Raw genomic sequence first — 16147 nt, forward strand, 5'->3', positions numbered from 1 at the left:
TCACCCATCAGTAACCTTTCATTACTGTTAGAAAATATTTCCTAAACACGCGTTACACTATTGGTGCTATCCCATGCTTCCTTTCCCTCTCATTAACTTGTTTGTTATTTCTAATTTACTATCAGAGTAATTGCCTGGCATAATGTTATTGACCTTCTCTAGAGCCAGTACACTGCTCCTCTATACGAGGCCTGTTAGGAAAGTATGTGACTTTTAGCTAGGAAAAAGAAAATGGCTTACCTGGAGCGGTAGACACCTAATCACCTTCAAAGTAGTTGCCTTGGGACTCCACGCACTCCTCCAGGTGTTGCCGCCATTGTCGAAAGCATGCCTCTTTCGAAATGTAGCTCAGCTGCCACAATATCCTCTCTTGTCTGAAATAGCTTTCCTTTCAGTGGCCCCATGTGCCTGAGGAACAGCCAGAAGTTGCAGGGAGGTATATCAGGAGAGTAAGAAGATGCGTCTGGTTTTTCGTCAAAAACGTCTGAATCGAGTGCGAGGAATGTGCTGAAGCATTGTCGTGATGGAGGTGCCAATTCCCTGTTGACCGCAAGTCTAGTCTCTTGCGCTGCACAGAATCACGTAGGCGATGGAGGACATTCCTGTAGTATTCAGTGGTGATTGTTTGACACTGAGGTGCATACTCATGGTGTGGCACATCGCAGGACTCAAAGAAAACAGTGAGCATCACTTTGACGTTGCTGCGCACTTGGTGGGCCTTCTTTGGTCTCGGTGACGATGAATGCTTCCACTGTTACGATTGGGATTCGGTTTGCGAGTCGTACCTGTACACCCAGGGCTCATCACCACTGATTATGGTGTTTACAAAGTAAGTGTCTCGGTCAGCAGCTTGGGCACGAATTTCGCCGACACTCTCTTTGTGGCCAAATCTTCGGTCACGATGGAATGTGCCGAAAAAGTGCCGATGCCCACAACTTCTGCAATTCCTCTGACAGTCACATGTAGGTCCCGCATCACCACAGCCTTCACTTTGATAATGACCTGGTCACTTCAGCATGTTGATGGGCGTCTGGAGCTTGGCTCACTATCGAATGACGTACAGGCGTCTTGAAACTGGTTGAGCCACTCCCTAAACTGTGTGATGCCCACAGCATCGTCAGTGAAAACCGTATGAATCTTCCGAATGGTTTCCACTTGGCTGTCGCCCAGTTTCTGTCAAAATTTCATGCAGTAGCGCTGCTCCAGCCGTTCCGTCATTTCCCTCGCAATGAAAATCTGACACGAGCATTACACACTACCTCACTCGACTACTGCTTGCCAGCAACTGATTCTATTGACGGCGGGAAAAAATTTACGCAAGTGCACGTAGGTTCTAGGTCCGCATAAAATGCGTGGTAGATTCAAACCCATCAGGTGAGAGCAAATAAATAAATAAATAAATAAGTAAACAAAATAAAATAAAATAAAAGACAGGTCCGATACATCTCTAATAGACTTCCTACCTTTGATACGGACATTCAACAGGCCATATCCCTAAAATCACAGTGAGGGGATCTCCCAATGTTGTATGGTAGGAGCTGTGAATTGTATCAAGACCTCAGTGCATGTTCATTGTAACACTTTCACCAGTATTGCCACTGTCAGTTTATAAGCCCAAACACCAGGTCTCTGTGTCAAGCTTGAAAGTACTTGTCATATATTCTGATCAGCCATGGCGGTATGGTAAATATATTTTTAGCTATATTCACATTTAACGGATAGTGGCTGAGTCTGTGGTGCTGACACGAGGTAGGAAGTTTTGCGTTTCGTATAACATGATGCCTAAATACCCATATTTTTCTACTCTCTGAATGGCTTCTCATGAATCTAATCATAGGATTTCAGCCTATAATTATGTACATGATATAAAGAAACTAGCAACACAATGACCATAAAACTGAACTTAAACATTTACAAGAATTTTAATGTTTGTTGTACACAGCATGGTCCATCAAAGCACCATCCAAACTGATACATGCAAGTAGACGAAGGGCAATGTTGTCACAAGCAGCTTGAGAGACTTGTACTGGCATCCTGCGGAACTCTTCTGTGATATATACCAGTAGTTTGGCAAAATTGCATACCTGATGATGTAATTTGCCCCTTAAAACACCCAATAAGAAGAAGTCATGTGGTGTAAAATGGGGAGATGGAGCTGGCCACTCCACAGGCCCACGTCGACTGATCCAGTGTATGGCACAGTGTGGCGGTGCTCCACCTTGCCACCACGGGTCACTAATGCTGTGCTGACAGTAAAGGATGCACAGAGTCTGTAAGGCATTGGAAGTAACGTTCTCCAGTAATGGTATCAGAAAAAAAGGATGGGCCAGTCAACCATCACAAGAGAGACCATCGCTAACCATGGTATCAGGGCTTATTTCACGCATAATGATGCTTACATCAGGGTTTTTTTTTCTTACAGCACACGCAACTGTGTCGGCTAACAACTCCCGGAACACGAAGAGCCAAATAAACAGATACACCTCCTAACATTGTGTAGGGCCGACTCGAGCACACAGAAGTACCACAACACGACGTGGTATAGACTCGACTAATGTCTGAAGTAGTACTGGAGGAACTAACACCATGGACGCGGATGGATACAGATGGTCAGACAGGATGCTTACGTACATGTCACCTGTCAGAGTCGTATCTAGACGTATTAGAGGTCCTATATTACTCCAACTGCCCACGCCCCACATCATTACAGAGCCTCCTCCAGCTTGAACAGAGCTACTGATATGCAGTGTCGATGGATCCATGAGGTTATCTCCACACCCGCACACGTCCATCCACTCAATACAATTTGAAACGAGACTCGTCTGACCAGGCAACATGATTCCAGTCATCGACAGTCCAAAGTTGGTGTTGATGGGCCCAGGTGAGTTAGTCATCAAAGGTACACGAGTGGGTCTTCGACTCCGAAAGCCCATATCGATTACGTTTCATTCAATGGTTCGCACACTGCCACTTGTTGATGCCTCAGCATTGAAATCTGCAGCAATTTGAGGAAGGGTTGCACTTCTGTCACACTGAACGATTCTCTTCAGTCGTCGTTCGTCCCGTTCTTGCATCAGTTCATTCCGGAGATTTGGCGTTTTACAAGATTACTGATATTCACAGTACACTCAGGAAATGGCCGTACAGGAAAATCCCCACTTCATCGCTACCTTGGAGTTGCTGCATCCCACCGCTCGCTGCGTCGACTATAACACCACGTTCAAACTCACTTAAATCTCGATAACCTGCCATTGTAGCAGCAGTAACCGATCGAACAACTGTGCCAGACACTTGTTGCTATACAGGGTGATTCAAAAAGAATACCACAACTTTAGGAATTTAAAACTCTGCAACGACAAAAGGCAGAGCTAAGCACTATCTGTCGGCGAATTAAGGGAGCTATAAAGTTTCATTTAGTTGTACATTTGTTCGCTTGAGGCGCTGTTGACTAGGCGTCAGCGTCAGTTGATGCTAAGATGGCGACCGCTCAACAGGAAGCTTTTTGTGTTATTGAGTACGGCAGAAGTGAATCGACGACAGTTGTTCAGCGTGCATTTCGAACGAAGTATGGTGTTAAACCTCCTGATAGGCGGTGTATTAAACGTTGGTATAAACAGTTCACAGAGAATGGGTGTTTGTGCAAAGGGAAAAGTTCTGGACGGCCGAGAACGAGTGATGAAAATGTAGCACGCATCCAGCAAGCATTTGTTCGCAGCCCAGGAAAATCGACTCGCAGAGCTAGCAGAGAGCTGCAAATTACACAATCAACTGTATGGAGAGTCCTACGAAAAAGGTTAGTTATGAAACTACCTGAACGTCAACTACCCGAGGCGATGGATCGGCCGCCAGGCACCCCGTGACAGAGCACTTCATCACTGGCCTCCAAGAAGCCCTGATCTTACCCCCTGCGATTTTTTCTTATGGGGGTATGTTAAGGATATGGTGTTTCATCCACCTCTCCCAGCCACCATTGATGATTTGAAACGAGAAATAACAGCAGATATCCAAACTGTTACGCCTGATATGCTACAGAGAGTGTGGAACGAGTTGGAGTATCGGGTTGATATTGCTCGAGTGTCTGGAGGGGGCCATATTGAACATCTCTGAACTTGTTTTTGAGTGGAAAAAAAACCTTTTTAAATACTCTTTGTAGTGATGTACAACAGAAGGTTATATTATGTTTCTTTCATTAAATACACATTTTTAAAGTTGTGGTATTCTTTTTGAATCACCCTGTATTTAGGCGTTGTTGACCACATCGCAGTATTCTGCCTGTTTACATATCTCTGTATTTGAATACTCATGCCTTCGGCTTTTCAGTGTAAAGGACTTGATAATATTTACGATTAATTCCATCGACGTTTCAGCCTTCTCTCCTTTGCTTAGTACTGCCTTTAACTCTTATTTTTCAGCTGGTGATCACCGTACTTGTAAGCTTACACAAAACAGTTCCTCAGTGCATGTTGGACTGACCCTGTTCGTGTCGCTCGTATGCACTCGAAAAGAAAATGAAATCTGTCCACTTCATTTGGAAATGCTTACCTGAGATAGGTGGGGACGGTATCGACGACGACGACGTTGACGACGGACACGCACATCCCGGAGAGGACGATGAAGGCCATCGGCAGCAGCAGCACCTCCAGGTCGGTCTGCGCCCACAGTACGGCCACGCCGCACGCCCCGGACACCGTCAGGCACACCGCTGTAACGGCAGCGGCACTCGTGAGTTCAAAAATAGTTCAAATGGCTCTGAGCACTATGGGACTTAACATCTGAGGTCATCAGTCCCCTAGAACTTAGAACTACTTAAATCTAACTAACCTAAGGACATCACACACATCCATGCCCGAGGCAGGATTCGAACCTGCGTCTGTAGCAGCAGCGCCGTTCCGGACTGAAGCGCCTAGAACAGTTCGGGCACAACAGCCGCACATCTCCAGTCGTGAAGGTAAGACGCAACTCCCTAATCATATTTCTGAGTTCACACTGTGTGATTCTGCGTGGTTCTCCAGATGACTATGTTGGTGTAAAAGTAGGGTCAATGTCACTGGCAGATTACAGCAGTGTTTCGGCTGTATTTGCCAACTCACCATCATCGCGCCCATTGCTTGATGGTGGTACATGTTGGGGGAACATGAACTGGCAATCGTTCGCGATGAGTGATAGGTCGAATGGTAGACGGGATGTCAGGGTACTGAATATTCCTTTTAGTATTCACTCCTTTCATCGAGGGAGGTACCATATAAATGTAACAATTTGCGAGTTCACGTCAAACAGCAGGCTCACCAAACTTCATGGAGAGGTTTTTACCATGAATCCAAGCATTCACTGTAGAAGAACACGAGATGCAGCACAGGATTTATCTCGGTCTCCAAGTCCACACGCGAAATACGAAAAATACGATACGTATGCTTGTTTCACTGCTTTGGTCAATGTCCGTCTTCTTGAACCGCATGGAACATCAAAGGCCATCCATCCGTGTGACATATGCTTCTTAGCTGAAGAAATTTGTACCCTGCTGAAATACAGTGTAGACAGTGTTAATTACAATAAGCATGAGTGGCTAGAGCGTGGGGATTTCAAAGTCATTGCGATGTTGTTGGGTTTGCAAGGGGATTACACAAACAATAAGTATTTCTGCTATCTGTGTGAATGGGACAGTCGTGCACGAGAAGGACACTGTACACAAGGGAATGGCCTTCACAGACAGATCTGGGATCTGGGTACAAAAATATTGCCAATGAAGCTCTAGTAAATCTGAACAAAATTGTTCTCCCAACGCTGCACATTAAAGTTGGGAATCATGACACCATTTGTTAAGGCTGTGCACAGAACAGAGAAAATTACAAATGCGATATTCATTGGTCCACAGACGCGCCAGCTGTTGGGTTTGACGGTACAAATCCCGGTTAGTAGATGGATGTTTCTAGTACGCAAGGATTGCTTTGTGGAGAGCGAGCGCGAAGATTTGCAACGGTCGGTCTCCGCGGCCGGGCGAGCGAGCACGTGGCATGCAGCTTGGGGCGTTGTTTGGTTTTTCGCGGATTACGCGAAAACTATGTAACTTACGGTGAAGAGCGATGCGGCAGTGGATTGTGGTCGGCAACATGCACCTTCTGAGAGATCGATCTTTATTTCAAGTCCCGAGACGCAAAAGTTATAGTAACCTCAAAATCGGTTAATATCACGAGTACTGAAAGATTAATAAAAATAGTAAATACCGACCTACAGGGGTGAGCGAGCACTCATTAAACACGTCTCGTCATAGCGGATCGAGTGCCGTAGTCATATGTTAAGATTCATAAACAATTAAGCCCGTAAAGAGCAATTAACAAAGTTTGATGAAAAATTGTTTATAAAATTCAATAGAAAATTCATGACGTGAAGAACGGCACTGTATAATATTTTGGGTGGTGTCACACGTATTTTAAACTAGTTAAGTTATACTATATACTTAACTTGCAATAGTTTTCATTGTTTGCAAATTATTATTAACATTTATCGCCCATAATTAATTACTTGTTATAGATATGAAGATTTTGAGCAGCGCAATGTGTTGATCGCTATAGATTATGTCTAAAAACAGTGCTGTATGCAGTTCCATGTTAAAACTTTGCAGCACAGATGTAAACAAACAAATTTGCGCTACGTGGCGAAATTTTGCAAAAACTAAAACTTGATTTACGGGCGATAGAATAATCCTAGAAATTAGTGTATAATAGTAAATGAGATGTCCATTTTAGCGCGGTTCCGATGGTGTACTTATTTCTGTCGAGGGATGTATGTATCAAAATTTGTAACTTTAACTCGTGAGACAGGTCAGTCGTTGGTCAGTCGTTTTGGAGGGTGGGTGGCGATCAAGTCCACTTGAGGGTGGCCCATGTGGTCGGCTGAGAACTTTTTTCGCGCCGATTTATTTCGACAAAGAGTATTGTTTAATAGTGCAAGTGTGCAAGCATATATTTGGTGAACTGGAAGTGCTACGATTATTTGTGTGAGTACGATTTACATCGTCGTAAGTGAACGTGTGGCGGTCTGTGATTTCGCGCCAAAACTGTTAGAACAAAGAGGACAGTAGGAATTGTGGATCTGTTCGAATTGACTGAATAACTTTAGATTATAGCAGCCTAAATTACTGCTATTGGGGGCTCAGAGTCAAATTATTATTAAAGTAAAACTGTAAACCATCTCACCAGTGATAATTTCATTGTGTGAAATAAAAGGACAACGCCAATAAATAGTGACTGAACTGTGTCATGAAAAACTGATTTTGCTATATTATTATAGCCTAATTTTTGTTCCCTAGCATAAACTGTACTCATGTCTGAGTGAATAATTAATTCAAAAACTATAACATATGCGCGAGTGTGGAATTGTGCTAATGCACCAAGTGTGGAAATCATCCCCTGAGACTTACGTGAGAGCGAAAATTTGCAATAACATTTTTTAACCAACATTTGTATATGAAGATTCGTGTGAAAACGCTGCAACCGCACTTCCTCTTCTTTATTTACCGCCCCGTCGCATGGGACACACACTTTTGAGTCCACAGTAAACGCTGGTATGCTACATTTGTGGCATTGCTTTCGTAATGTGACAACATTGTTCTTGCTAAATAGTAGCGCCGAAAATTACAGGGTCTTTGGGGACGAACTCACTCATGTTTATGAGGACACTGGGTGCAACATGATCCTGAAGATGCACTTCTTCTACTCCCACTGCAATGTGTTCGCAGAGAACTGTGGTGCACTCAATGAGGAGCATGGCGAGAGGTTCCTCCGGGACATTTCTCTCATGGAACAGCGATATGCAGGACAGTGGACCACTGCTATGTTGTCCTCTGCTGGATGCTACAGGGAGGTGCTGGGGATACCACACACAAGTGGAAGACCAAGAAACAGCTCGAATAAACAGGTAAGTTCAATTCATTAATATATATCCCATTGATTACGCTAGCAATATACGTGAAACGTAAAGTCCCACATTTCTTGCAACCTTGAGCTAAAAGACAATTTTAATACTGATATTCGTATTCAGCACATCGAAATCTACACTCATGCTCATAAAGTAAGGATAATGCTGATACTTGGTGAAACAACGCTCTGGTAGGCGGTTTGCGCGTTTAAGTCACCTCAGGGTATGACCTTGCGGTGCATTTGACCTGCGGTCGTCGCACGGTGGCGCTGGCAGCAGTCCACATACGCAGAGTGTTGGTGCATGTCGGAGTACGGTGCAGCGAGTAAGTGTGCAGACGTTTCCAGACGTGCTAATGGTGGCTGTGTGTTGAAAATGGCTCAAAGAACACATATTGATGACGTTATGAGGGGTAGAATACTAGGGCGACTGGAGGCTGGTCAAACACAGCAGGTCGTAGCACGGGCCCTCTGTGTGCCACAAAGTGCAATCTCAAGATTATGGCAACGATTCCAGCAGACAGGAAACGTCTCCAGGCGCTACAGTACGGGACGTCCACAGTGTACAACACCACAAGAAGACCAATACTTCACCATCAGTGCCCACAGACGGCCACGGAGTACTGCAGGTAGCCTTGCTCTGGACCTTACTGCGGCCACTGGAACAGTTGTCTCCAGACACACAGTCTACAGACGACTGAACAGACATGGTTTATTCACCCAGAGACCTGCAAGGTGCACTCCACTGGCCCCTGGTCACAGGAGAGAACGTAAAGCCTGGTGTCAAGAACACAGTACATGGTCATTGGAACAGTGGTCCCAGGTTATGTTCACAGAAGAGTCTGAACAATGATTCTCACCGGGTTTTTATCTGGCATTAACCACGTACCAGATACCAACCTCTTAATGTCCTTCAAAAGGACCTGTATGGAGGTCGTGGTTTGATGGTGTGGGGTGGGATTATGATTGGTGCACGTACACCCCTGCATGTCTTTGACAGAGGAACTGTAACAGGTCAGGTGTATCGCGACGACATTTTGCGCTAGTGTGTCCGCCTTTTCAGGTGTGCAGTGGGTCCCACCTTCCTCCTGATGGATGATAACCCACGGCCCCACCTAGCTGCCATCGTGGTGGAGTACCTTGAAACAGAAGATATCAGGCGAATGGAGTAGCCTGCCTGTTCTAAACCCCATCGAGCACATCTGACATGCTCTCGGTCGACGTATCGCTGCACGTCTTCAAACCCCTAGGACACTTCAGGAGCTCCGACAGGCCCTGGTGCAAGAATGGGAGGCTATACCCCAGCATCTGCTCGGCCACCTGATCCAGAGTATGCCAACCCGTTATGCGGCCTGTGTACGTGTGCATGGTGATCATATCCCATATTGACGTTGGGCTACATGCGCAGGAAACAGTGGCGTTTTGTAGCACATGTATTTCGGGACGGTTTTCTCAACGTATCACTTACAGATCTGTGTCGTGTGTGTTCCCTAAGTGCCTATACTATTAGCACCAGTTTTGTGTAGTGCCACGTTGTGTGGCATCACATTCTGCAAGTTATCCTTAATTTATGAGCATGAGTGTATTAAGACTACTTTGGCTTCTGCAAACAGCCCACTGTAGACCAGTGTAATGTAAAAGGTAGCGCTACACTGTTCATTCGTTTCTCAAAACCAGTCGCTGCACAGACTCTACACACACCGTCAGTTGACATCAGGACCGTGACAACAATCTTTTGTTACCATTTTGTCTGCCTCATCTCGCATCTGTCGGCCGTCGTAATTTTAATATAATTATTATTTTGATTGTTGCCGACTTACGTGGTGGGCCTTAATAAAAATGATATTTCATTTGATTTTGATTTACGATTAAATGGTTTTGTGAAGCTCTCCTTTTTAACAATATTAATCTTAAATTATTTTTTACATTAATGAACGTTAGACTCACTGAATCTTAAAACATGAGCATATAAGTTGAACAATGGAATAAACTTTTCATATTAATTTCCTCGGCTAGTTAGTTCGCTTTAAAGCAAAATATCTTTAGTTATTAATTACAATGGCGGCCCACACACGCGCGAGAGTATTTTTTCTTACCTCCGTTAACCATTGCCTCGTAGTCGGAGTCCTGGCTCTGGCTCTCGGCTATGGTACTGAAAATAAGAATCTTAAAGCTACGTATTTTCTGCAACGTCTGGCTGCTGTGGAGAAAAATGTATATTGTGTTAATAGCGGGCGAGTATTTCGCTTCCGCTAAATTTTATAAGTTAATATCGCCACGTAATGGCGTCGTTGGCTGCATCGGCCACTGCGATTGTTGAACTGTAAATTACTGGAATGCAGGTTAATTCAAGACATGAAATCGGGATCACCTTTTACAAATTAAAAGTGGTCAATAATATTAAATCAATATATTATATGCTTAATTCGTACGAATATGCTTACATTTGCCAGCACTCGCAAGATGTCCGTCTACACGCAATCAAGACAAGAGAAGAAATGAAGACGACTAAAAAATTAACAAAAGAGCGTATCTTGTCGTCTCTTTAGATCATTTTGTTATATTTCTTTGCCCTCGAAACTTACACAGAGAAATTATTATAATATAGAGAAAAATGTATGTTCGCCTGAGCGGCTGGTGTCCACTTATTATTCAAATTTTAAATGTCTCTTCTTTATAAATACCGTTTTTTAAGTCTTTTCGTAATATAGCACTGGGGACGCTATACTCAATTAATCACTGGCTTGTGCGAAAAACTGAGTCAATATTCCTCTCTAATGAGAGGGATGTTAAACTCAGAATGAGGACAAGATAGATGTAGCCTTTGCCACGCACTGCACAGTGATTCAGAGAGTACAGATTTAGATGCAGGAGTGAATGCATGCAATCGTCACGTAGAAGAAATACGAGTTACACCAACGAAATGTACATTTCCCGTCTTGCATAGCACATGGGAGAATCTTTGGTCTGAAGCTGACTGTAAGTGGGGAGTCCTCAGCGGTGCGTGAAACTTACCGAGGATGGTCTTCTTGCTGACGACCTTGATGATGGGGCTGATGGCGATGTAGCTGACAGCAAAGCCCGCGCCCGTTATGAGCGTATTCTGGAAGCTCACTGGGTTCACCGTGGCGACGCACACGTCCGGTGCTGGAGACAGTTCCAGGGAGGCAGTGCTCGAGGTGGAGTCACCGCCCCAGCTTGTCAGGTTCCTCACCATCGTCGTCCAGTTGGCACCAGACCCTGCACTCAGCTGCACTGCTGTCCAGTTGCTGACTAATAGGTCCTCAGCTGTTGCGTAGGTCTCCATCCCACTGGAATTTATTCACACTATTTTTCTTATAATACTGAGTAAAAACGGCTCTTACACAAATTTTCGAGAAAACACTCTTATTCAGTTTTCTTTGTTTATACAAAATACCGCAAATAGCATACGCAAAGTTGATGACAACCATGAGGAGTGTGTATGAACAACCCATGGAGTGGTTCGTATTGATGGTGAAAAATCAAGAAAATTCCCAGTGGAGAAAAGGATCAAGCAAGGCGATGGCCTCTGCACATTACTCTTTGACATCCTTTACGTAAAGCAATATAAACATGTGAGCATTGAACACACAGAAAGAGATTAGAATGTGCATAGTAAGAGATTGGAATGTGCATAATAAGCGGAACCTGTTCCATGCATGAGATACAGATGTTGTTGTTGTGGTCTTCAGTCCTGAGACTGGTTTGATGCAGCTCTCCATGCTACTCTATCCTGTGCAAGCTTTTTCATCTCCCAGTACCTACTGCAACCTACATCCTTCTGAATCTGCTTAGTGTATTCATCTCTTGGTCTCCCTCTACGATTTTTACCCTCCACGCTGCCCTCCAATACTAAATTGGTGATCCTTGATGCCTCAGAACATGTCCTACCAACCGATCCCTTCTTCTGGTCAAGTTGGGCCACAAACTTCTCTTCTCCCCAATCCTATTCAATACTTCCTCATTAGTTATGTGATCTACCCATCTAATCTTCAGCATTCTTCTGTAGCACCACATTTCGAAAGCTTCTATTCTCTTCTTGTCCAACCTATTTATCGTCCATGTTTCACTTCCATACATGGCTACACTCCATACAAATACTTTCAGAAATGACTTCCTGACACTTAAATCTATACTCGATGTTAACAAATTTCTCTTCTTCAGATACGCTTTCCATGGATGGCCATGGCCAGTCTACATATTATACAGATACAGAATCATAAAGTCTTTTTTTACTTTTGTTTTATAAGGGACTTGCGGTCCGGGGTGATATGTTGCAATATACAGCATCGCCGGTCTATCACAGTCTAACAGTGTTTTTTATTTTTAATGGACTTGTAGTCCGTGGTGATATGTTACAATACAGGTCTATTGCGGTCTAACTGTGTTGGTGAGGCAGTAAATTTCCACAGGGCAGTGACTACATGTAGTCCCGTACCACCCTCTAACGGTGATAGTACTACATGAGTCAGACAGAAAAATTTTGCCTAGCATGGGCGGGTGAAGGTGTGGCGGTGGTAAGTGCGACAGAATATTAATACAACGATAAATGTAAACTGCCTGCGCGAGAGATAAACACTCTGTGCCATTTAAGCATCTCCGTGCGAACTCAATAACAAAGATATACAGACCGTATTAAGCAATGGGAAAGAGATAATTATTCCATGTTGGACACTGGAAGAGAGATGTTCTATGTCGGATTGAGAAGAGATTGTCGGAAGCCGCGTGGGCGTAGAGTTCATAACCCTTAATCATTTCAAAAGAAATAGTCAGTGATTATAAAGACGCAAGTCGTTCGGAAGTGTGTGGTTTGATGGTGCGAATCTGCAGTTTTCCACGCTTTTTGGGTTCGTCGAGAATATTTCTCTGAAGACCTAAATATTTTCACGAACTAAAGTTGGACGCCACATTCCATACACTTGACACAGCATAGCACTTGGCTGTACCGATTGATTTCCGTAGAGCGATAAATTATCTTCAGCGATTTCAGGTAGAAAAGTTCCAGCGAGGAGACTCAACGAGAAGTGCTCCTGCGAAACGCATATGGTATTACCGTATTCTTTAACTTAGTAAAAAGGAATCGCTAAACCAAACCATAAATAAAAAATCAATTAATAATAATACGCAATCACATTAATAAAACGCTCATTAAATATTAGAGAGAATAAAAATCAGAACTTTAAGGTAACATTCCATTTCGTTGTGAAATGCCATGGTAGGCCTACACTCTTAGGCTCTTCGAAAAATGGATGATATTCTTGCGAATATAAAGCAGAAAACTGTTATCCTGTTAACTGAGCTAGAATGGAGCTAAACGCTGTTGCCAGGCTTCTGTTAATTCAGAGCCAAGAATACGAGTATACACTTGAATTGCACCACACATGGGTACGATGGTGAATGTAAGTCGTCATTTTCTGTCGTGGACATGTTATTCCGTGCAGTCACTGTTGGAAGGTGTTACGGTGGCCCCCCCAAGGAATAACCGAAGAGCCTACATTAGCAGTTACGTAAAATGTAAATTAATGGACTTACTCTGTTGTACATGGACCAGAGAGAAAGAGGAGCCTGGTGCTCACTGTAAAGTACATTGTGTAGTGTCTGGGAAGCCTGCATACTCAGTTCGCTAGACAAACAATCAAACAAGTCGTATTAATGAGTTTTATTACAATTAATTAAGTACAATATTTAACTATGCCAATTACACAGATGTATCGCAAGAAAAGGGCGGCATACGAAATTGTTTGCAGTGACTGCTGACCTCTAACTGACAAGAGTCTGTCCTGAACTGCTACTGAAGTCGCTACCATTGACGCTGCTATCCAAGTGGGTAACCCCGAAGCCGTTTCTGAACCGGACTGTCACCAGTCGGTCGCGGCGCTTATGTCCTCTTCACACAGGGGCCGCTGCTGTCGCGTTGTCGTCCTGGAGGGAAGTTCGGTCAGCGTGCGACTGGCTGACTTCTTCTTATAGCCTTCCCTTCTCTTTCCTTCCCGACTGGCGCTCCGGCGCTTCATTTACGCCGTAACACATTGTATTAACGGTTAATCTGACAATGCACAGTTGAAATGATGTAACTCTGGTAACGAATGCTTTACGTTGTTTGAAGACAGAAATGAGCTCTTTTTTCCAGCAATTCACGAAATATTCGGGGAAGAGGATCCAAGCATGGTGAAGAAAATTATTAACTGGCACTGACTAGCAGGACCAGCTCTACAGGATAAATTTACAGGTGACTGTAGTATCCAGTAGATACTAGCAAACAAGTCGAATCTAGAAAAGTCGTGTTCTGTGCCGGGAGGATGTATGTAACTGCTAGGTTTGACTTCTCCCTGTGAGCACCAGGCACACGCGATAGAACTGGTGGCTAAAACTCCAAAAACACTTCAGTTGGCTGTAGTGGAATGGTATGAAGAAACTGAAGAGGAAGGGAATGATAGTGAATGCAGAAAAAAGCAAAGTAATGTGAGCTTCAAAACTGAACAGACAGGAAGAAGAACTCAATATACTCTGTAGCAGCAAGCTTCTTGAAAAAATAGACAATTTAGAATATTTTCACACCATACTAGGTACTAACGGGAGAATAGAACAAGAGGTACTAAACAGAACTAAGACTGTACTATCAGACGCATTAGCAGGAAAGAAAGAGGCAAGTATGAAAATTAAAATGCGAATTTAGATTGAAGTTAAGGCACTAATTACAGTGTATGGTACGGACAGATCGGCACTACAAGAGAAATATGTTTGTAAGATTACTGCCACACAAATGGAGGTAATGAGGAGAGCAGTAGCAAAGACAAGAAAATATGGAGTTAGAAATGAAATAATTCGAGAAAAAACTGAGCAGAATAAAGCAATGAGTGTGTTGGTTGAGGATAAACAGTTGTCTTCGAGCAGCTCCCATACACTGCAAACTGGACCCCATTCAATTTTCATCTGCTTCCAAAACTTAAAGAACACCTTTGAGGACTTCACTGCGAGCAGAGGTGACTATGTTGAGAAATATATGTAGACATGAAGAAAAAATATGTAGAACGTTAATAAAGTTTGTTTAATTTACAAAGGTTTAAGAATTTTCACATAAAGAATTCGGAGGCTTTACTTTTCAACAAGCCCTCATAATATTACTACATTGTCACGACTAAACAGCTAAAATGATTGTGATAAAATTTGATGTGGAATTAGCCTGAAGCCTCAGGAAGGACACAGGGTACTTTAGAAAGTAAAAAACATAAAAAGTCCTAAGAGAGTGAAGTAGGAAACAGAACATCTTCTTTCACATCAGTGAACATAGACCGTGTTAAAAAATTATTAAACTTGTTGCATAATGTACAGCTACTTGAATAGCACGGTGCACAGACGCACGCTGCTGCTGCACATGCCACGTCGTCATCGTGCGTTGGGGCAGCTGGGACAGAGCTGCAGTCGACAGCTATGCGTAGCCCAACAGGCAGACAAGTGAGGGTAGCTGACGTCGTAGCACATACAGCACCTTAGTTACGCATCACCACTCATCAAAACAAAACTATCGATATGCACGTAACAGGTAGTACCTAATATAGGAAGTGTGCAAAAACATTCACGAAAGCACAGCATTTGCTTCATTTCCAGCACAAGAGCTACTGGTTTACTCATTTTCAACTACGGTACTGTGTTTCTCATCTTGTTTATCAACTCCATTCTATAATGTCAGATTTAGGTAGAAGAGGCATGTCGCACGTGCGATGAGCATGTTTCTTGAAGTTTATTTTGCTTTCCAGAGGCGCTCTGTTGTTGCCTCTACCTTCTGCATATGCACCTCACGTTCATTTATCAGTGCTATCCTTCGTCTCTTATTCACAACCGTTTATCAGTTTTAAATTCCTCACATGTTTGCAAGGTTTTCTTTTTTTTGGCATTAGGGAAACAGGTCAAAATTTTCGTCAAAGCATTTTATGTACATATACCTTTCTATCCCAGAAAGAAAACGTGTGCAGATCATTTCAATGTGAAGCAATATGCTGAAAATACTCTCACACTTCTTCTTGTACTGCACACAAACTTTAATTTGAACCTTGGAACGACAACTATGTAATGCACTATTGAGATGTGACCTACTTCTGTCGTCTGCAGATTTTTGCCTTCGGAGTCTTTCATGGCGACATGTCTGGATAAACTATTCATGGTTTTCAGGCGACCTCAGTTCGGATAAAATGCTGAAACTTCCGATGTCAACT

At 43.4% G+C, this 16147-nt stretch overlaps 1 protein-coding gene across 1 annotated transcript in view; it reads right to left on the minus strand.

The window, feature by feature from the left end:
- Positions 1 to 16147, minus strand: part of LOC124552341 (synaptic vesicle glycoprotein 2A-like) — a 105844-nt gene that overhangs the window by 7740 nt on the left and 81957 nt on the right. Inside the window, exons 7-8 of the mRNA XM_047126611.1 lie at positions 10929 to 11224; positions 4543 to 4702 (exon numbers count right to left, since the gene is read on the minus strand). Of these exons, the coding sequence (XP_046982567.1) occupies positions 4543 to 4702; positions 10929 to 11224 (456 nt within the window). The remainder of the gene's footprint in view (positions 1 to 4542; positions 4703 to 10928; positions 11225 to 16147) is intronic.

Source organism: Schistocerca americana, chromosome 10, assembly GCF_021461395.2.
Source record: "Schistocerca americana isolate TAMUIC-IGC-003095 chromosome 10, iqSchAmer2.1, whole genome shotgun sequence".
NCBI lineage: Eukaryota > Metazoa > Arthropoda > Insecta > Orthoptera > Acrididae > Schistocerca > Schistocerca americana.